The sequence below is a fragment of the Mus musculus genome, chromosome 4, assembly GCF_000001635.26.
Source record: "Mus musculus strain C57BL/6J chromosome 4, GRCm38.p6 C57BL/6J".
NCBI classification, from domain to species: domain Eukaryota; kingdom Metazoa; phylum Chordata; class Mammalia; order Rodentia; family Muridae; genus Mus; species Mus musculus.
This window is the reverse complement of record NC_000070.6, coordinates 41,504,583-41,525,741: the sequence shown is the minus strand read 5'-3', so window position 1 is coordinate 41,525,741 and position 21,159 is coordinate 41,504,583. Positions and strand designations below refer to the sequence as shown.

At 49.4% G+C, this 21,159-nt stretch overlaps 2 protein-coding genes and 3 long non-coding RNA genes across 26 annotated transcripts in view; 2 read left to right on the top strand and 3 right to left on the bottom strand.

Annotated features, from left to right (window-relative positions):
• Fam219a (family with sequence similarity 219, member A) overlaps positions 1–8,051 on the top strand; it is a 51,917-nt gene extending 43,866 nt beyond the window's left edge. For 2 of the 10 annotated variants that reach the window (NR_165081.1, NR_165082.1), the window contains exons 2-7: positions 1,328–1,376; positions 1,754–1,827; positions 3,773–3,875; positions 4,050–4,130; positions 4,776–4,830; positions 5,344–8,051. Coding sequence is in view for 8 of the 10 variants with exons in the window: in XM_011250104.3 (XP_011248406.1) it covers positions 3,622–3,875; positions 4,050–4,130; positions 4,776–4,830; positions 5,344–5,502 (549 nt within the window). In the remaining 2 variants the exon portion in view is untranslated. Of the gene's footprint in view, positions 1–1,327; positions 1,428–1,753; positions 3,876–4,049; positions 4,131–4,775; positions 4,831–5,343 lie in introns of all 10 variants that reach the window. The other 8 variants (NM_001377105.1, NM_001377104.1, NM_027993.4 and 5 more) reach the window with 5 other exon arrangements.
• Gm12404 lies at positions 4,691–5,370 on the bottom strand. Its single transcript, XR_001784270.2, has 3 exons — positions 5,248–5,370; positions 5,026–5,130; positions 4,691–4,924 (listed from the first exon to the last, which is right to left on the bottom strand). It is a non-coding gene; the product is annotated as a predicted gene 12404 (long non-coding RNA).
• Fam219aos (family with sequence similarity 219, member A, opposite strand) lies at positions 6,813–8,305 on the bottom strand. The gene is made up of 3 exons (NR_045726.1): positions 8,067–8,305; positions 7,540–7,595; positions 6,813–7,225 (listed from the first exon to the last, which is right to left on the bottom strand). It is a non-coding gene; the product is annotated as a family with sequence similarity 219, member A, opposite strand (long non-coding RNA).
• Positions 8,306–8,375: 70 nt separating this feature from the next.
• On the top strand, positions 8,376–20,737 carry 1110017D15Rik (RIKEN cDNA 1110017D15 gene). 13 transcript variants are annotated; one of them, XR_003955030.1, is made up of 7 exons: positions 8,376–8,714; positions 14,166–14,310; positions 17,113–17,225; positions 18,149–18,221; positions 18,473–18,643; positions 20,088–20,174; positions 20,574–20,737. XR_003955030.1 is itself a non-coding variant. In NM_001048005.1 (7 exons), exons 1-6 carry the CDS (start codon positions 8,580–8,582, stop codon positions 20,172–20,174), a joined length of 783 nt encoding a protein of 260 aa, NP_001041470.1. In that variant the 5' UTR covers positions 8,409–8,579; the 3' UTR covers positions 20,574–20,733. The 13 variants fall into 13 exon arrangements, 10 of the variants coding, with proteins under 10 accessions (NP_001041470.1, NP_001240706.1, NP_001240717.1 ...); NR_045549.2 differs by having other exon boundaries at positions 8,409–8,714; positions 18,473–18,648; positions 20,574–20,733; NM_001048005.1 differs by having other exon boundaries at positions 8,409–8,714; positions 18,414–18,643; positions 20,574–20,733.
• Gm52693 lies at positions 9,179–18,159 on the bottom strand. Its single transcript, XR_003955194.1, has 3 exons — positions 17,934–18,159; positions 11,921–12,033; positions 9,179–9,910 (listed from the first exon to the last, which is right to left on the bottom strand). It is a non-coding gene; the product is annotated as a predicted gene, 52693 (long non-coding RNA).
• Positions 20,738–21,159: the final 422 nt, after the last annotated feature.

The window sequence follows — 21,159 nt, the reverse complement described above, 5'->3', positions numbered from 1 at the left end:
AAAAGGGACAGAAATTTGAGGAGTGGGGAGGAAAGGGAGGACCTGAGAGGAGTCAGGGGAGGAGTAGGGATGAATAGGATCAAAATACTCTGTATGAAATTTGAGAAGAATAAAAACTTTTCAAATTTTCTTTTACTTGTATGTGCATTTTGCCTGTATGCATGCATACGCACCACATGTGTGCCTGGCGCCACAGGCATCAGACGGCTTTGGATCGGAAGGCTCTGGACCTCCCTGTAGGTATTAGGAAGCGAACCTAGGTCTTCTGCAAGAACTCAACTGCTAAGCCAAACCTACTGGCCTGAGTATAAAAACATTGAAAATGAGAGTTTTTCATTCTAAGAGAAGCTCATCTTTAGCTCCCTTTATAATTGTGAATCTGACAATTATGAAAAATATTAAAAATATCTTTGTTTATGTCAGAAAAAGGATTGCAACTAAACTCATATGCCTGCATATAATAGAGAAATGATTGTAAACCAGTTTCAAATGTAGATGCAAGTGGTGTGTAACCTGAATAAAATCTTTTGTCCCCCCCATTAAAAAGGAGGTGCTTGTCACAGATGGCATAGACAGGGGCCCTCGTACATCGAGGGCATTTTGGAGAGATAGCAGGGCTAGCTAAGGACTCTGGGAAGCACGGGGTCTGGCCCAGAGCTGGAGGCTATTGAGAGATAGTGCAGGGGAGAGTGCAAAGGTTGCACAAGCAGAATGAAAGCCTGCCTGTCCTCCCTGTCACCTGCATCACGTGTCCTGCTTTCAGGACAGCACAAAGCCACGTGGTCCGCTGGTTTGTCAGGTCCGTCTTCTCAGGCACCATTCCCATCCATCGGGAGACACTGCTTAGAGCTCATCTGAGAACTTCAGAAGTCCTCACTCGACTTTTTTCCCCTTCTTTTTAGTCTTGAGTCCTTGCTTAGATTGGCCAGTTGGTCGTCTAGACCCTGCAAAGATGAAACAGAGAAAGAAGGGCTCTCTGGAGTACCTGCTCTGACCTCGATCCACCTGCAAGCTCAGAGGAACTTGACAGACTCTTCTCTAAAACAGCTTGTACCAGCCTTTGTAGAGGGAGCCCTGTGGGTTTCAGGCAAGGTTTTCTGGAGCAGCCTAGCTTACTTGGGATTCTTGTTGGTCGGGAGTAGGACATCGTCTCCTCTCTTCTACAGCACATAGTAGACCCGTCCTCTCCCTCCCTGAATGCTGGCTGGCCTGCTGCTAGCGTAAATGCTCCCAGAAACCCAGAGGGCAGATGAGAAGGTTTGCTTCAGGGTTGAGAGCAACCCCTGGAGTCACATGCTTGCCTGTCTTCTCTGCTTCCCCCCCACAGGATCCAGCCGCAGCCTCTATCTCAGACCGAGACTGTGACGCCCGGGAGGGTGAGTCCGTAGCCATGAATTACAAACCATCCCCGCTCCAAGTGAAGCTGGGTGAGTGTGTCGGGGATGAGGGAGATGTGGGGAGTGAAGAAGGTGCTCTTGGATTGGGTTGACAGCAAGGTGCTACAGTTGAAGTGGCTCAGGCTGGACGATCCCAACCTCCAAGTAAGTCATCCGCACTCCCAGGCACCGCAGAGAACCCAAGACAGCACTGGATAGGGCCAGCCAAAAGGAGCCTGCCTCCAAAGATAGGGCAGCTGCTGCTATGTGTGAGGGACAGATTCAGGGCCAGGGTGACTTCTGTCCAGGGAGGCTGTCCCTTCCTTAGAACCCCAGCACCCATTTCCTTTCCAAGTATTGCATTATCCTTGTCTTAGGGTGGGTCCCATGTCCACTGACTGCTGTGAGATCGCCTGACCCCCGCAGCTGCCCAGAGCTCCAGTGACTCCAGGTCTGACCCCACCCGCTGCTGAGCACCGCCCCTCTCCCTTCATGGACCAAAATCTCACAGATCCAAGGCTGCTGAAGACAATAGCAGACTCCCACCAAAGAGTTGATTTCCTGAAGAGAAATTATAACATGCCACACACAAGACAGATATGACAGTCAGATACAGTCGTCACTGTCCTTAGTTCTTCTCAGAACTCAGGCTCTATCTGCCCACCAAAAACCTCATTCCTCAGCTAAGATGGAGCCTCTTATCTCTTATCAGGCTCCCCTGCATATCGAGCTATCAGGATTCTTTCCCACAGAGCCTGTGCCTTTAGGGAATTCAAAAAAATAAAACAGGTCTTGCAGTTCTCCTTCTAGCGCACACCCAGGCAGCCCCCTGGTTGATTTTCTAAACACAACAGCAGCTCTTTTGATGGACTTGCTTGCCTTCCTAGGACATTCTATTCAAAGTACAGCTACTTTTGTTTATTGTTGTTTTAATGCAACAATAAAAGTATTTTAAATGCATACAAGTTCTGTACTCTCTCCACAGGCAACCATTCCAGGTTCTTGTAGCTTCATTTTGTACTTGAGCACAAGAGCGGCATTACATTGTGCACATTTTGTGAGCCTTGCTCCCTCCCCTGGATGATGTCCTACAGAGAATGGCTTCATTCTTTTAAATGGTTGCATAGTAGTCCGTAGTTTGAGCCTTGTCAGCTTATTGTCTCCGTTTGTTTTCATGATTTCAAACAAAGTTAGCATGCTGTTAAAATAGCATTTTTATTTCCTTCACCATAGAATTGCCACCAAAACTCATGGACATTCACAACTTGTCTCACTTAAGATAAAGAAAATCACCAAGAAATGTAAGGCAAAGTGCACCCCCTAGAGGCTTGATATGGTAATGGCAGTTGCTGTCTGCTGAAGAGCCTGGAAAACTAAAATAGAGGCAGAGAGGTTAGAGGGTAGGAGACAGCGCTTCAAAGACTTGGAAATCAGAGATCATTTTCAAGTGACTCACGGGTGCTGTGACGGCTCCTCCCACCCTTACACGAAGAAGTCACACACCCACACCTGCCACCATGTTTCTGCCACAGAGCAAGCCTTTCTCCTTCGTCATGGCTTTACTTGACATTAGTAAGAAAGAGTGGCTGAGCCTCCTTCCAGGCAGCTCTCCGGAGTCGCACGTACCACGTAGTAAGTCAGCAGATGTCCAGCCCCACAAGTGCAGGGGCTCTGAGCCCCTGGAAAGATTGCAGACTGGGCTCCTCAGCCTCCTGCCCAATCCTGCCCACAGCCCCTTTCTGCCCCTCCTGCTAAGGAAACCCTTAGTAGCTCCTTTTCCGTCCCCATTAATCCCAAAGTGCCTCAGCCCCATGGCCAAGGCCTTTGCACTCTGAGGGGTTTGGTTGCTTTCTTTTGTTTCTTGAGATGGGGGTCTCTGTGCATGCTCTGAGTTTATAACTACTGGAAGCTTTCCATCCCTGTGGTATAGTACTTGATGCATAATTGCGATTCTAGTGTTTGTTCAGTGAATAATTAACTGATGAATGGCTCCTTTCCCAAGTTCACCTCTTTATTACCTCATCTCCCTCCGTTCCGTTCACGCCCGCAGCTATGTCCTCTTGGGTTGCTTTTGTACATACTTTCCTCAGGGAAGGCCTCTCTGACTGCTCCAGCCTTCTGTGTTCATCTCTTCCTCTCTAGCCATTCCTTGACATCAAGCACAGGCCGGCTGCCTGACATAGTAACTGTGGTTCCCACAGGGTAGGGTCAGCCTCCTCTTTTCAGCTGTCTGTCCACCTCAGTTATGCATGTCCACCGAGCGTCAGGTGCCTGGCGGTCCGTGGGATCACTACAGAAGTACGCGTCTGCAGGAAAGGCCCAGATCAGGTCGCCCCCAGCAGCAGGGCCTGGCAGCCGCTGGGCAGGACACAGCTTCTTTCCCGTGTTCTCCGCAGAGAAGCAACGGGAGCTGGCCCGGAAGGGTTCCCTGAAGAACGGCAGCATGGGCAGCCCTGTCAACCAGCAACCCAAGAAGAACAACGTCATGGCCCGGACGAGGTAGGGGTCCTCTCTGCCCCACTGGGACCTCACCAGTCAACACCTACCATTGCTGGTCTCCACCCTCTCCCTCCTCAGGGGAATGGGGGAGATGACAGTGAGGGGGAGGACCTAATGTCCTGTTTATATGCTCTGGCTGACGGTTGTCACTCCAACTCCCCACTCTTTACCCAGGCTGGTCGTCCCTAATAAAGGCTACTCCTCGCTGGACCAGAGCCCTGATGAGAAGCCACTGGTAGCTCTTGACACAGACAGGTGTGTATGGGGTCTGGGGGCAGCTAGGCAAGCCACATGATGCTGTGTGAGCTCGGATGGCTTGTAACAGGCCACACCTGTCACACTGCCACAAGGGCTGTGTTCTTCAGCCACCAACTCTCCATGGGTAAAGTCTCCCAAGGGGGTGGGTTTTGGCTTCGTGGTGGTGGTGGTGGTTGTTTTAAAGGATTGTTCAGAGAGAGGCCTGGGGGCCAGCACAGTTTGCTGTGTGCTGAGACAGCTGCTGCCCCACGATGGACTGATATCTCTAGACAGCCTAATGGAATGCCTGATGCCAGTCCCCTTCTCAGGGAAGAACCCTATGCCAGGGTAGCATCTGGCTAGCCATAGACTTTTGGAAAATCCGAACAGCCAGGGGGATTTGAACCTAGGGGGAGAAAAATTAAAACAGCCTGAGGACGAGCGGAAAGAGTGGTAGCAGTTCTCTCCAGAAGGAACTTAAGAAGCCACACCATTTAAAGGTCGAGCTAGGAAACCTGCCTTAGCAAACATATATTTGCATACTAAGCACGGGTTATTTAAATCATACTGTTGGGAGGGGGCGGGTATAGCAAAGACGCAGAGCGTTTTCTGTTTAATCTCTCTAAATTACTCACTCTTCTCTCTCGCTCTTCTCATGGCCAGCGACGATGACTTTGACATGTCCAGATACTCTTCCTCTGGCTACTCCTCTGCCGAGGTGAGGCTCCACCCCTTGCCTCCACAAACCACGGGAGCCAGACTACCTTTACCAGGCAGCCAGGCAGTGGGCGGGGGTGGGTGGGGTGTTGTTCCTAAGGGGCAGAAGAAAGGCACGTGGGGCAGAATCCTGTGGAGGAGGGGCTCCGCGTTAGGCTGGGCCTGGGCTGGGAGAATTTGGGAAGAAATCACTAACCTGAATTACAGCGAGCCCGGGGTTATTAAAGAGGGGCTCTAAAATAGAACAGGTGTGAAATGCGGGCAGACACCTTACAGGAGTTGACCTGAAATCGGGCAAACCCTGAAACGAATCAAGAGTAAAGATGAGAAGTTGACCTTGGACTAGGCAGGGGCCTGTATATGGCAGGGCCTTAGGAAAACTTGTCTGGAGGAAGGGAGACCAGAGCCAGGCTCAGACCTGGCATGAGATGGGGCTGTTCTGTGGTCTTGGGGTGATAGCGGCAGCTCCAGCCCAGGGTGATGCCCTTCCAGCTGACACGAACCTTTTCTACAGCAGATCAACCAAGATTTGAACATCCAGCTGCTGAAAGATGGCTACCGGTTAGACGAGATCCCCGACGACGAGGACCTAGATCTCATCCCCCCCAAGTCTGTGAACCCCACCTGCATGTGTTGTCAGGCCACTTCCTCCACCGCCTGCCACATTCAGTAGTGGGCGGGGTCGCCGCGGTGCACGGGGCGCTGACCTGGGCCCGGTGGGATGCAGCAGGAGAGACCCCTACCCTGCTGGTCCACTGGTCCCCAGCCCCGCGCCTCTTAGAGCCGCCAACCTCGTAACAGTCATTGCTTCCTCCTATGGTAGGACGTGTACCTCTGTGTGTTCAAGGAGCCGGAGAAACCAAAACCGGGTCTGTCTCCAGCCCCGGGGCTGAGGAGGGGTGGGCACTGTTTGTTCGGTTACTTGGGGGGAACCACACCCAAGCACCCTGCCACCTCTCCTATAGCTGCAGTCAGGGGGGCAGCACTGAAGGCCAGGAGGCCAAATGTAAGCGTTGGGTGAAGGGATCACAGGGCCGGAAGGTTGGCCCCAGCCAGTGAAGCCATGAATCCCCCCCAAGCCCGGCTTGGAAAGGAAGGAAAGGGGTTTTGAGAAGAAAAGGATCCAAGCAATGGGGGCAGTTCTCACACCTCAGAGCCCCTCTCCCCAAACCCTGTGCCAGCCCATATACCTATTTGTGTTTTCCCCTCATCTCCAGATGGGAAGCCTGGCAGCGCTGTCCAAAGGGATACTGTCTCTCCATTAGATAACTCCTTCCACTGTCTCCCTCCCCCGCTTTCTTACTTTCTGAGGGTTGGGAAGGTAAGATGGGCCTTAGAGAGAAGCCAGGTTTGGGGATGGTATGACCTGTTCTCACCGGTCTCTAACCAGTGCATCTGTCTCTCTGCCTCATCCCCACACCGCCCTGCCACCCCCAGTCTTCTGTCTATTGGTTCCAGGCTGGAAGCAAGAGATAAGGCTGGCCTCCTGTGCCCCATTGCCATTTCACCCTAGCTCAAAGTCCAGGAGCCAGGCTTCCAGAAAGGCTCTTCAAGAGCAAGCTTAAGGAAATACAGTGAGCCAAGTGGCTGTATGATATGGTATGGTATGGTATGGTATGGTATGGTATGGTATGCACATGTGTGTGCATGTGTGTGTGCCTGTGTGTGTGCGTGTGCGTGTGTGTATGTGTGTGCGTGTGTGTGTGTGTGTGTTGTACCCGAGTGTGTGTTGAGCCTATCTGTCCAGGGAACCAGATTGGTGTCCGAGATGAGGAAATGGCTGTGGCCTGGGAAATCAGTGAGAGGCCGCTTGGGAATGAGAATGCAGTGGACTGAAAGCACAGCCTGGCCATCTGGAACCTGGGTTCTGGTCCCAGCCTCGGCATTCTCCCTGAGCTCCTAAGCAATTCCCAGGCTTCTCTAGGGCTTCAGTTCTCACAACTGGAAAATAAAGAGTAGCTGACATCACCGACAGAGTCTTTTCATACCAGAAGGAATTTCTTCACAGGAGTTTCTGCAAAAGACTATGACATCTGTGTGTCTGTGGTCTCACGAGGTACCTGGAGGTGTATGTGCACGGACATGGGAAGTACGTGAAGATTTATTTCGGGAAAAGTGGTGTGTGTGTAGCTGTACTGGGTGTCATGTATGCTGTTGCTTCTGCTGCTGGTCTGGTCTGAGGGAGGAAAGCTGAGGCTGTAGCTCAGTGAGATGGTGGCTCTCCCATGGCTGAAGACAAGTGCAAGCAGAGAGAGCCTCAGGCTGCTGGGCCTCGGACCCACGAGCCTCCTCTCACTGAGCCAGTGCGGCCAGAGTGTCTCTCCTTCAGGCGCCCCACATGCCAGCATTTCCACCCTCTGGATTCTCCTCACATGTCACTCTCCAGGTGCCGGGGCCTAGAGTGGGCGTGTGAGAAGGAGGAGTGGGGCTGTTGGCTTAGGAAGGGAAGCGCCTCTCTGTACACCACAACCAGGAGCTGCCCACTCCCCACACCTCCAGCCCAGCTTACCTCCCCCTAGTACAGAGATCCTAATTAGATAAGAAAATGCCAAGGGAGGCAAGCCAGAGAAAGCATCTGCAGGGGCCACAGGCCCATGGTGGCCCCATCTGAGCCCCCTCTCCCACCCCAGTTCGCATCCCCACCACTCATCATCTGGGCCCCAACGCTAGAACTCCCCCCACCGCATCCCCACTGGGCTCTTTGACTCACCCTTCTAGAACATGGGTGCCTCCTCTCTTTAGACTGCTGCCTTTGCCTCTGACTTCCTGTGGGATTGAGAGCCAAGGGCCAGTGCCCTTGTGAGCGCACTAGTTCCGAAGCAGGCAAGGGCATTAGGTGGTATATACATAGCGGGTAGGGGTAGGAAGCTGGCAGCCTGCAGCTTCCAAGTCCAAGGAGAGCACACAGTTCCCTCCTTCCCTGCCTGGAAGTTGAAGGGGAAGAGCCAGGGCCTCAGCTTGACACCCCCCACCCCGCTTCCCCCCTCCCCCCCACTCCCCCACCCCTTGTAGATACTGCCTTAACACTCCCCCACCCTTGGCTGCGGCTGCTACCCAGCCAGGTTTCTTCGAGCTCACTAATTTATTTCCAAGAAGGTGTGTGGAAGACATGAGCCGTGTATAATATTTTTTTTTTAACATTTCCATCGCAGTATTGACCATCAGCCTTGGTTGTGTATCGTGTAACACAAAATAATGATATTAAAAGCATCAAACAAGCCAGACTCGGCTCCTTACCTGGGGTGTGGGCCACGCAAGGGGGCTGAGGAAGGGTGAAAAACTGACCCCCTGGATACACATGTCCCTCCACCTCTGCTCACTACTGATGTGTAGCCCTAGGTGAGTCACAACCTCGGACTGTGAATCAGAACCTCTGCCTCTCTTCACTAGTGAGTCTGTCCTGCAAGTTTTCTGTGGCCTTCTGAACTCTTGGAACTTGGATACTTTGAGGGGGCCCAAGGCAGAAAGGGGCTGGCATGGGGAGGAAATTAGGCCTTCTGTGCAGGGATGGGACCAAGGCAGGTGATATCATAATGGGCATTGCCTATCCTAAAAGGGAAGTTGGGTGGGGTAGGAAACAAGAAAGCTGAGGGGGAAGATACTGAGAGGTCCCCCAAAGGAAGGGGTCACAGCATCTAGGGGCACCTTCCAGGCCGGAGGTGTGGGCTATTTAGGGGAAGGGGTAGTCACAGATGTCCAGCAGGAGTCCTTGAGAGGCAAAGCCCACTACAGCATCCCTGAGACCCTACCATGTTCCTCTTCTCCCGGAAGACCAAGACCCCCATCAGCACCTACAGTGACTCCTACAGGGCTCCTACCTCCATCAAGGAGGTCTATAAGGACCCACCACTATGGGCCTGGGAAGCCAACAAGTTTGTGACCCCAGTAAGTAGAGGCTGCAAATGGGATGGAAGGAGTATGGCCGTGTGGCTGGGCAGCTGGCATTTGGACATCTCTGTGTTTGTAGTTATTTCCTGTTTCAGGTTTTGTTTTGTTTTAATTTCATTTATGTATTTATTTACTTATTTATCGAGACAAGGCCTCACTGTGTAGCCTAGCTTGACCTAAAACTTGTGACAATCCTACATCAGCCTCCCAAGTACTGGCTGGAATTACAGGTAGGAACCATGCCCAGACATTTTGAGGTCGCTTTGGATTTATTAAGATAGGCTTTAAATTGCCAGATGGTGGAGCGCACCATTAATCCTAGCACTTGGGAGGCAGAGGCAGGCAGATCTTTGTAAGTTCAAGGCCAGCCTGGTCTACAGAGCAAGTTCTAGGACAGCCAGGGCTACACAGAGAAATCCTGTCTCAAAAAAAAAAAAAAAAAAAAAAAAGGGGGAAAAAAAAAAACAAACAAGAGGTGAGAGTTCCATGTGACAGGGATATGCAAATATTTGAGGGCTCTGACTGGGGGGTAGAAGAGAAACAATGCATGTAGGGAATTAGAGCCTGTGGTGGTGACAAAAGGAATTCATAAGTAGATTTTTAAAACATTATGTCTAAATATGTTCTGTAGAACACAAGGAGAAGAAATTTGGAGGATGGTAAATTCAAGGGCAAACTAGGCTGAGTACAGATACCTGTCTCAAAGCCCTAAGTCTCACATAAAGTTAGTTTTTAGACAATCATGAGTGATATATATACTTAAAAAGACACAGTTGCCTGACAACAAATGCCACTACCAATATTACGAGAGACGTTCATGTTAAACTAACTAAAAGTAAGGGAAATGAATCTGAATTCCAGACTGAAACACAGGTTCAATGTCTCTGGCTCTTTACACACACACACACACACACACACACACACACACTCGTGCTCACATGCCTGCAAACGTACAGGCATGCATACACGCACACACATACTAGCATACATGTGCACACATGCATGTACATACACACACTGTATAACTTCTATGGGAAAACGTCCTCACTGAAAGTCTTCAGGTTTCCAAAGTGAGACCAAACCCACGAACTTTACACTAAGATAAAGGCATCAAATGAAGACTGGTGGCATCGAGGAGTGGTAAAGCACTTGCCTAGTGTACATGAGGTCCCAGATGTCACTCCCAACACTGCCTTTAAAAAAAGAAAGAAAAAAGAAAACACCATATTACAAAATTACCAGAAATAGCAGACTTTACCTCTGAGAACTTCAGATACTGGAATTGACAATTTTTTTTTTTTAAACTTTAACCAAGAGATGTAGTTCAAGAGTTGGTTTTTGATAAAACTCAGACAAATCTCTAAAGAGACTAACCAATAAAGAGAAGACACAGACAAATAATCGAACGGAGGATCTAGAAGAAAATAGATAAAAGGAGTAACTTTAGTAAAATTGAAAACAAACAGATCACTGGGAGAAGTTGCGCTTGTCTGCAGTGTCTGCCACTGGGAGATGGAGGTCGAGGGAACTCAGATTTTAAAGCAAAGGCGAGGTTTGGAGTCACCTGATTCTTCTTTAACTTTAGTGAACTAGAAAATAGGAAGCCTTAAGTCTGTACATTAAGCTTTATTTTTATTCTGTATACCAAAAAAAAAAAAAAAAAAAAAAAAAGCCACCAAATGGCTCATGAGATGAGTAAAGCCACTGCACTGGCCTGAGTTTAATTTCTGGGAGGAGAAGACAGACTCCTGCAAGTTGTTCTCCTGCTTCACAACACACACACAAAATATTTTTTAGGCCAGGGTGCCCATCCCTTTAATCCCACCCAGCACTGGAAAGGCAGGGGCAGGTGGATCTCTGAGTTGAAGGCCAGCCAGGTCAATGCAGCGACAGCCAGAGGTACATAGTAAGACCCTTTCTCTAAAAAAGAAAAAAAAAAATTGCCGGGCGTTGGTGGCGCACGCCATTAGTCCCAGCACTCAGGAGGCAGAGGCAGGCAGATTTCTGAGTTCGAGGCCAGCCTGGTCTACAGAGTGAGTTCCAGGACAGCCAGGGCCACACAGAGAAACCCTGTCTCGGGAGAAAAAAAAATTTTTAATGAGGCTGGGAAGATGGCTCAGTTGGTAAGGTGATTGCTGAGCAAGCATAAGTATGTAAATTCAATTCCCAACACCCACTGTACAAAGCCAGATGCAGTGGTTAGCTCTTGCAAGTTCATGGCTGGAGAAGTAGAGACAGGCAGATCCCTGCAGCTTTCTGAGTAATCAGACTAGACAACCAGTGAGCACTGGGTCCATCCATTGAGAGACCCTGTCTCAAAAGTAAGGCAGAGAGCAATAAAGGAAGACCTTGGATATTGACCTGACCTTGGGTCTTTACACAAATGTCCATAAATGTGCAGTTACACACATAAACAGAGAGAGAGAGAGAGAGAGAGAGAGAGAGAGAGAGGGAGAGAGAGAGAGAGAGAGAGAGAAACACAGTCACACGGGATAAAGAATCTCCCAAACAGATATGAATTACATATATTAATTAAAGTTATAAAAAGTCACAAATAGATGAATAAACAAAATAGCATATATCAAGAACAGGCTCATACATATATGGAAACAATATTCAGCAAAAAATGGTTGATAACAGAGCTATGGAAAAAGATTTATCAGGCTCACAGTGGCATGACAAATCCACAGGAAAAATAGACTCCTTAGTAAGAAAACTAGTTCTTCATATGGACAGAAATAAAATTAATACCTAATTCACACCACACCCAAAATGAAAGTCCTGGCAGATTAAATATGGAAAGTAATACCATATCGTTTTCAGAAGAAAATACAGGATGTTGTTCCCATTATCTGAGAGTACGGAGAGATTCCTTTAGTCATAAGAAGCATTAACCATCAAACATTAATAATTCAACTGGTTTAAATTAAGAACTTCTGTTCATCAAAGAAGCCATAAAGAAAATTAAAGAAAAAAAAAAGCCGCAAACCAAGAGATTTGCAGCATGTGGCTGGTTAGTGTGTGGAATACATAAAGCAGCCACGTCCTCTGGGCTAAAATTGAACACACATGCGTTCTTTCTGACCCCTGCCTGGAACGACAGTAACCAGATACTTGAGATCTGGATTCACAAGGATGGTGAGAAAGGGCCAACCACGGGGAAACCCACCCGGCAAGAGGGAACTTCCTGAGCAGGAACTGACCTAGGGCATCTGAGATGCGGGTGAGAAGCCAGCAGTGGGGAGCCCCGCATCATTCAGCTTAAGGATACAGGATTCCAAAAAGCTCAGGGATTGGCAGTTCTGGTTCTCTGAAACTGAAGGTAAGACAGAAGGACAAGGCTAAAATAAGGATTATTCCTTTAAGAAGCAGTTAAACCTACTAATCCTTTCTAGTCTTTGCCTGGGGTGACTTCCTGGCTCCGGCTCTGAAAAAGTCCCAAGGCTCCCCCCAGCCCCCTTGGCAAGAGTCCTGAAGGCAGCCGAGCATCCATAGACTGTTAAAAAGCTCCCGTAGCCCTCTTCCAGGCTGGCAGCTGGGCCATTACCCTAGGCTGAAGATTAAAGGGGCCTTTCCAAAAAACCAGATCACATGAGGAAAAGTGTGGGGATGCTGGTGTTAGGGTCTGCAAGCAACAGCCCAGCCAGACTAGCAGTGGGCATGTGCTGGCAGCTGGCAAAATCGCTCAAGGCCTCAGACACAAGCTCTTTTCATTTTCTATTTATGAACAGAAGCAAAGATCACAAACATCTTAGGAATACCTCTTAACACAAAGGTGGATAGTTCTTATGTGTGCATGCATCTAAATAAATGCCTCTTTCTCTTTCCCTCTCCCCTCCCTCCTCCTCCTCTTCCTCCTCCTCCTCCTCCTTCTTCTTCCTCTCTCTCTCTCTCTCCTCTCTCTCTCTCTCTCTCTCTCTCTCTCTCTCTCTCTCTCTCTCTCTCTGTCTGTTTGTCCTGGGGTTGATGTTGACAGTCTCCTTCCAGCGTTTTCCATTTTTTCTTTAGTGTTTTGCTTGCATATATGCCTGCACACCATGCACATGTGTGTGTGTGTGTGTGTGTGTGTGTGTGTGTGTGTGTGTGTGTGTGTATTAGAGTGTTTGGTGTGTGTATATATGTATATGAATGCACATCTGAGTAGGTTTAAATGTAGCTAGGCCCTGTGTGTGTGAAGCTTGGGGAAGCCCTGAGCCTTGGCTCCCTTGCACATACTGCTTGCTCCCACACTGCTTTCCCACAAGGGACTGTCACCGTGCCACATAAGTCAGGACAACACCAGCTAGGCACACGTTATCCCAGAGGGTCCTGAACTAAGGACCGTTCTGGGAGCAGCCAGACATTAGCCATACACACAAAGCTCCTTTGCCCTTGATAATCATATGGCTGAGTGGGAGCGGTCTCAGCTAGCTTTGCCGACTGCCCGTCTATAGAGACCCATGAAACCCATACTTTGTTTGGTATTCTGCCCTCACCTGAAAACAAGGGGACCCCAAAAGGAGGTCTTCATTTGGGTTTCCATTGATCTATTCAAACAAGGAGTGATGGGCTGGGGTGAGGTGAACTTCAATAAGTGGAGGGGCCCAGAGTCCAGATTAAGAATGGGGAAAATATCAGGGCTGGATAAGGACAGACTCTCAAGGTGGAGGGTCATATTGGTGTCAGAGAAAGGACCACAGCAGAATCAGGGTCTTGTTAGAGACAGCCTAGCACATTTTAAAGCAGACATCCCACCAAGCCCATCCTTCTGCTTTAAGGTCCCAGATGCCCTCCCTGTCCAAGAAATCTGCATAACACAGTCAGTTCCCAGGAAACCAGCCTCTCTCAAAGCTCTAGGTTGTATCCACTGGTCCTGCTAGAGGAGACTCCAGCTCTGTTCCTGGTGAGTGCATAGTCCAGAAGAGAGAACAAGCAGCAAACATCTCTGGCCTTCTGGAAGCTACCTCTCAGCCAGGAAAGAGCAGAAATGAAGTCACCTGGAGCCTAGTTTCATGTGTCAACTTTAGGCGAGAAAACAAACAAACAAACAAGAAAAAGGGGCAATAAATGATTTATAAACAGGTCTGGGAGCTAGAGAGGTGGCTCGGTGGTTAGAGCTTTGGCTGCTCTTGCAGGTCCAGTTCCCAACACCCATACGGAGCCTTACAAGTATCAGTAACTCCAGTACTTGTGGTTCGGATGCCCTGTTCTGGCCTCTTCAGGCATTGCATAGGTGTGGTGCACATAGATACATGTGGGCAAAACACTTAACACACAGAAAAATTAAGCAAAAGTAGGCCTATGCAGAAGGCTCAGTGTGATGGGAGAACCCACCCCCTCTTGTAGTGGGGGGTACATGGAGATCCGGCCAGGCTGGCCTTATAAGACAAACTAGATCTAACTCCACCAAGGTTCCAAGGCTTGGAATCTCCCTGAACCTGGACACTTTTCCTCTCTCCCTCTGCCTAGGGTCTGACTCAGACTATGCACCGCCACGTGGACCCTGAGGCCCTGCAGAAGATGACCAAATGTGCCGCACAGGACTACACCTATAAGAGTTCCATATCAGGTCACCCTTATTTGCCTGAGAAATACTGGCTCTCTCCAGATGAAGGTAGGATCCCCATCTCACCCCAGCCCATCACTCCTTGTTTGAATATATCTGTGGAAACCCAGATGAAGACCTCCTTTTGGGGGTCCCCTTGTTTTCAGTTGAGGGAAGAATGCCAAACAAGGTATGGGTTTCATGGGTCTCTATAGACGGGCAGTCGGCAAAGCTAGCTGAGACCGCTCATACTCGACCCTGTGATTATCAAGGGCAAAGAAATTTTTTTTTGACCTTAGAAATGAGCCCAGCAACGACCCTCAACTTGAACCCAATTTGGACCCTGATCTCCATCCTGTACTCGTGACTTGTTCCACTTCCCTAATCAAGCCCCTCAACGAGCTATCTCCTTAGCAACCCTTTCCCATTGGCTTTCTCTCTATATATATTTCATCCCCTCTACAGCTGGGGACATTTTCTTTCTGCCTAAACATTTTGTCTTGTTCTTCTCAAACTGTTTGTTCTTCACAAATATATGTTGAAGGAATTGATAACCCTAAGTTAATGCTGGGAGCCAGGGACACTGACGCTGCACATGTATGTGCGATTACCCCACCCATGGGAGCCCTCAGCATTTGCCTTCTGAGACTAGGCTTGCGCTTCAGTCTGCAGACTGCTCTCTCAGAAGTAATCTCCTTCCTCACCTTCCCTGAGTCCCCTGTACACTCACTGAGGATACGTGAGCTTTCTCGGGGTGCTATCCAGAGCCATCTTCTCTTCCCCTGAAGCCACTTTACATAACCCATCCATGGCTTTACTTTTTTTGATCGGTTGGTTGGTTGGTCAGTCTGTAGGTAGGTTTTGGTTTTTCTAATCAGAGTTTCTGTGTTTTAGCCCTGTCTGTCCTTTGTGCTGGGGTTAAAGTCATGCACCACCATGCTTATCTTAATTACTTTTAAAAAAATGATTTTTTTTCCTGTGCATTGGTGTTTTGCCTGCGCGTGTGTGTGTGTGTGTGTGTGTGTGTGTGTGTGTGTGTGTGTGTGTGGCTGTCAGATCCCTGGAACTGGAATTATAGACAGTTGTGAGCTGCCGTGTGGATGCTGGGGATTGAACCCAGGTCCTCTGAGAGAGCAAGCAGCAATCATAACCGTGGGTCTTCCAGCCCCGTGGCTTTATTCCCTTGACCCTCATAAGCATCCCATTCTCTCACGCTTGGACCTGGATGCTCAAACACTTCACATTCAAGCCCTCCAACTTCGAGTGGCAAATGTTAGTACTCTCCCCCTTCGCCCCTCCTCATCACACAGCTATTTTTCTTTTGCTTATTTTATGGTTTTGTAGGGGTTTTGATTTATTTTTGTTCTGTTCTGTTCTGTTTTGTTTTGTTTTAAGACAGTGTCTCACTATATACCCTTGTCCAGCACAGAGCTTGATATGTAGACCAGGCTGGCCTGAACCCTGCCTGCCTGCCTCTGCCTCCTGAGTGCTAGGATTAAGAGTTGTGTCACTATGCCCACCCTTTTAAATTATTTTTATAACATTTATTTATTTAGTATGTATGTGTATGGGGGAGGAGCACAAGCCAATGTCACAGCCCATATGCAGAGGTTAGAGAACAACTTTCAGAACCTACTATGTGGGTCCCAGGGATTGAACTTAGGTTGTCAGGTTTGGTAGCAAATGCCTTTATCCAATGGATCTTTCTAGCCCAGGATAGCCTAGAATACACAATGTCACCCAGGCTCTTAGTGAGCCTCCAACTTAAGCCCCCACAAATTCTGGGATTACAGGAGTGCACCACCAGGCAATCCTGTCATCTCTGTCTCCATCCTTCAGGTTTGGAGGAATGGATGACGAGGGCCTTGTAGGACAAGGTTAAGAGATGGGGTAGTATTAAAATGTTTTTGAGCTAGAATCGTTATCTTGGCTAAATTTCACTTGTGGAAAACTATCATAGCTTCTGTGTTGATGCTGAATTGCAGAATTTCAAAGACAGAGCAAGGAGGCCAGTAGGCTAATCAGAATAGCTTCCTATGCAGCAAGCATTCTCCTCCTCCTCCTCCTCTTCCTCTTCTTCTTCCTCCTCCTCCTCTTCCTCCTCCTCTTCGCCTTGAACTTAATTTGCAGCCAAAGAGGTCCTTAAACTCATGGTGTTCCTGCCTCCACCTCCTCAGGACTGGGAGTATCAGGGGGTTTTGTTTGGTTTGGAATTTTTAATCAAGATATTATATAGTCCAGACTGGCCTTAAACTCAAAGCAATCCTCCTGCCTCAGCCTGCTGAGTTACAGGTATGAGCCACTGTGTTCAGCATTTTCCTAAAACTTTTGTATAGATTTCCTCATCTGGAGCTCACACAACCTTACATTTTTTTCCCCTGCTGTGCTGAAATTTGAAGCCAGGCACTGTACTGCAGAGTCTATTCTGCTAACCATGACATTATTTTTGTCTCCTGGTGAAGGTATCACAGGGAAAAAGGAATGAGATCATAAAGGAAGAGGGGAGAAATTCAAGTGCTTTCAAGGTTGAATAGGCAGACCTTGGGGCCTGGGATATGGTAGAGAGAGGGAGGCATCATTTCCAGGCTAGAGGATTCAAAGAGGGTGCAGCCAGGATGAAATCTTATAGCTCAAAGACCCCAAAGCTTGCTCAAAGGTGTCCCTTAGGTGAGACATGATCTCAACGGAATGAAAAACACGTGTGGTAGATAGGGCATGGTGCTTCCGGCCTTGTAGTCTCAGCACTTGGGAGCCCGGGGTCAGTGGGGGTCAGCTTTGTGGTAGAGGTTAGAGAAGAAACATCTAGAAGTTCCCAGGCTCTGGATGGCCTGGGAAATAATCCTGTCTGACATCTCCACTCTTATGCTGAAGAGGACAAATGCTGTCCGAGCTACCTGGACAATGACCGGTACAACACGTGGAAGACGAGTCCTTGCAGCAACTACTGGAACAAGTATACCGGCTGTCTTCCTCGACTGTCCAAGGTACCTTACTGTGCCTGTAGCAACTGTCTGAGGTCTCGGACACGTGCACGCGTGCACGAGTGTGCACACACACACACACACACACACACACACACACACACACCATCTCCATTCTGCAGGGTCTCTTCCCCATCTGTAAACTATGGTTTTCTATTTTATAGCTGACAATGGAGGCCAGGAGTTGGGCTATGATAGACCCCTAGGTTCCATCCTCTGACCCAGCTTGGTGGTGACATGACCAGTGTGCGCTCCTCGACTGGTTTCACGTTCGCCAAGTAGTGCTGCCTCGTCTGATCTGGCTACTGTGTCACCAGGGTTCCCCTTGAATCAGTAAGGAGCTAGAGTCTCCCTGCCAGGCCTGCCCCTCCTCTGTGATGGGAACAAGGGCAAAGAGAAGAATGAGATAAGGAGTCCCGGTGAGGCCCAAGCCTTTCTCAGGGAATGTGAGGTAGACCCAAACCCAGAGCAGCCGTGTTTAAATGTAGACTGATAGTTTACTGAACCCCTCTGAAACAGAACTTTTTCGTGAACTGAATTCCCCTCCTAAGTTCCCTCAAGTGATTCTGAAAAAGCAATATTCATAGCTCCCTCCCCACATTAGAGACGTGACAAATGACATATAGGTAAATGCTAAAGTAGGATTGTCAGAGCCCCAGGCCTAAAAACACCTCTACCACCCTGCCGCGGTTCTAGTATCCTCACCCTCACCTTGCCCGCGTAGGCGGAGTAAATGTGTTGCCCGGCAACAACTCGAAACAACCCAGGAGAACAGGGAGCTGCTGAGGAGAGGAGACTGTTCCGCCTGAAAGACAGTCTGGATATTCTGGGAGGGCATTTCCCCCTCAGAGCCCCCCCCCCCAAAAAAAAGAGAGGTAGCAAATGTTTCGAGTTAGAGCTTAAGGTACCACGTGTGCCACTTCCAGGACACCGGGATGGAGTCAGTTCGAGGAATGCCGTTGGAATATCCTCCTAAGCAGGAGCGCCTCAACGCCTACGGTAAACGGCGGAGGGATGGTGGAAAGATTACTGAGTGCGAACGAGGAAGGCAGAGGGCAGGATGGGGATCTGGAAGAACATAGGGTGTAATTGTAGCTCTGTCCCCATTTTTGTCGCTGCCTCTGGCTCTGACTCTGTTTTCCCCCATCCCTCTGACACTGGTTCTTTGGGTATCCTGGACACTGGGCTCAGAGCGCGAGGTAGTGGTGAACATGCTGAACTCGCTGTCTCGGAACCGGACTCTGCCGCAGATTGTACCCCGCTGTGGGTGCGTGGACCCTCTCCCGGGCCGATTGCCATACCAAGGATATGAAAGCCCTTGCTCCGGCCGCCACTACTGTCTGCGCGGGATGGACTACTGCACCACCCGGGAGCCTAGCACAGAACGCCGCCTGCGGCCTTTGTGCTCGCAGCAGCCGACTGTAAGGTTCGCAGGGATCCGCCCGCCTTGTCCGGGCTCCACCCACAAACGAGCCCCGCCCCCTAAAGTCCCGCCCTGCTCGGCTGCAGGCACTCACTCTGCTTCATTCTAGCCTTGTTGATTCCACGCCAGGCCCCCTTCGGCTTCTGCCTGCTTTCAGGGCCCCCAGGGCACAAGCGAACAGCTAAGGCAGAGAACCAGCACAAAGGTTACTCCCAAGTCCTCGATCCTGTCCTTTCCAGCGGCGCTCAAGGTCAACACGACAAGTGTTTGTGTTTTTGGAAATTCTGCAAAAATAGTTTCAGAGGATTCCAAACCCCCTCACAACAGTCGCATCCTTTCCTTACACTCATGTACTGGACCCCTGGGTCTGGAGACAGAGGTTCTAGTCTTCAGCATGTTCTCTCTGCCTGGTTCTAGGCGCACAATCAATCAGTAGTTGGCACGATGGTCGCTAGGGCCAAAGAAGTGGTTGCTGCTTTCCCACAGCGTCCTTGGCTTCCTTGAGTGTTAAAGCTAGGTGCACAGAGAACATAGTATCCAGCCTGCATCCATTCGCGGGAGACAATACCGCTGTAGCCTGAGAAGGGGTTTCAAGTCTGTGAGTGTGATAGACTGACTGTTCAGATGCATCCACTTGCATGCTGGTGGCAGTTCCTTCAGTGACAGTGGGGGTGTGCCAGGAGACTACTTGGGGTGGGAAATGTTTGTTGCGGCGCAGAGACAGAAAATCAAAGCCAGGGGGCGCTAGCGCCATGGGACGTCAATGGTTGGTAGAGGCCAGAAAACCGCCAAGAAGCCAGGCTTGACGGATTGAGTTGACAGCTCACCTAGAGTCAACAGAATCGGGTCCCAGGGCTTTATACGAAGGGTAAGAGGTCAAGGTTGGGAAGCTGTGTCTTGGGTTTCAGAAACTCAACAGCAGAACTTGTATCCATCCGTAGCAGACAATGCGGGTGTAGCCTGGGAGCTGGACTTTCAAGAGCGTGCAGAAGGGCCTTGAACCCAGCCCCTAATCCTATGATCATCGCCTGCCCCCTCCTCAAGACTGATTCATTGTCAAAGATTGGGTCTTTTCCCTCCGAAGGGGCGGGGAAAACTGTGAAAATATGGGAAAGTCTGAGTCTCTAGATGGCCTGGAAACACTACCTCCTGGCACTGAAGAAATCGCTATCTTAATGGGGGTGGAGGTGGGGATGTTGGATCCTAAAGACTATGTCTGATCATCCTCCCCAGAATTCTGGTGGCAGAAACCAGACCTTAATGGGAAGAGGACTTTTCTGGAGCCTTCCCAGAGATTGTGCTGTAGTGAGGGTTTATGAAGGGCAAGGAAGGAACCTTAAGACTGATTCTGTATCCAGGTTCTTGGTCTGGGAGGTTGGAATGTGAGGATATAAAAACAAAAACAAAAACCTGACGTCCCCTGCTGTTTTTTCCTCCATTAGGAGTGTGTCGCCCTTCGGTCACCGGCCAGGAATGCAATGTGCTGTTACAACTCCCCCGCCATCATTTTACCCGTATCCCAACCTTAGGTAAGTTTGGCGCAGATGCATCCACTTGCATACTGGAGGAATTCCTTTAGTGACAGTGGGGGTGTGCCAGGAGACTACTTGGGGTGGGAAATGTTTGTTGCGGCGCAGAGACAGGAAATTAAAGCCAGGGGGCGCTAGCGCCATGGGACGTCAATGGTTGGTAGAGGCCCGAAAACCGCCAAGAGGCCAGGCTTGACAGATTGAGTTGAAAGCTCACCTAGAGTCAATGGAATCGGGTCCCAGGGCTTTATACAAAGGGTAAGAGGTCAAGGTTGGGAAGCTGTGTCTTGGGTTTCAGAAACTCAGCAGCAGAACTTGAGGTCAGTGATCGGTCAGTGTCAGAGATAAAACGCTGAGATAAGGTTAACGAAAACTGGAGTGACTCATCTCTCCTTGCAGATGGGACACAAGTCACTTCAAGAAGACTGGTGGTTCCCAGAGAAACAACTATGTAGTCCATCCTGAGTTTGTGTCTGAGACCTGTCCTGTCTACCCTTCCTAGTAAAGCTTTGACCAGGCCAAGGGAGGAAGTGGCTCAATAAACTCTTCACCACAAAGACTGCTTGCTGTGTCCTTACTTGGAAAGATCTGTATGAGATAAGGAAACCCACCCCCAACCATTTCAGACACGCCCGAGTGACCCACCTCCTGATAGATATATCAGCAATCCAGCTGGCGTCCTCTCCATCACCACAGAGATGAGTTCCCCTAACCATCCAGATCTTTCTACTTGAAGACCCTTTAGCTGTCATTATACCCACAAACATAGATTCCTCTCACATCTCAGATCCCAGATCTCCATTACAGCCTCCCAAATGCTCCCTGTGCTCAGAAATGTTTGCTGCCCTCCCCCTTCCAAGTCTAAGAGCTACCAAACATCATTTTGGAAGAATTCATGATCAAGAAACTTCACATTGTAACAGAAAGTTCTGCTCTGTCCTGCAAGGGAGGGGGTGGGGTTAGGAGGGGGGGGCGGTTATTCTAG

Coding starts and splice junctions, on each gene's coding strand:
- 1110017D15Rik (NM_001253777.1), top strand. CDS start 8,580: ATGTTCCTCTTCTCCCGGAAGACCAAGACCCCCATCAGCACCTACAGT. Junction 18,649..20,087: donor TCGCAGCAGCCGACTGTAAG/GTTCGCAGGGAT, acceptor TTCCTCCATTAG/GAGTGTGTCGCCCTTCGGTC. Junction 20,175..20,573: donor TACCCGTATCCCAACCTTAG/GTAAGTTTGGCG, acceptor CTCTCCTTGCAG/ATGGGACACAAGTCACTTCA.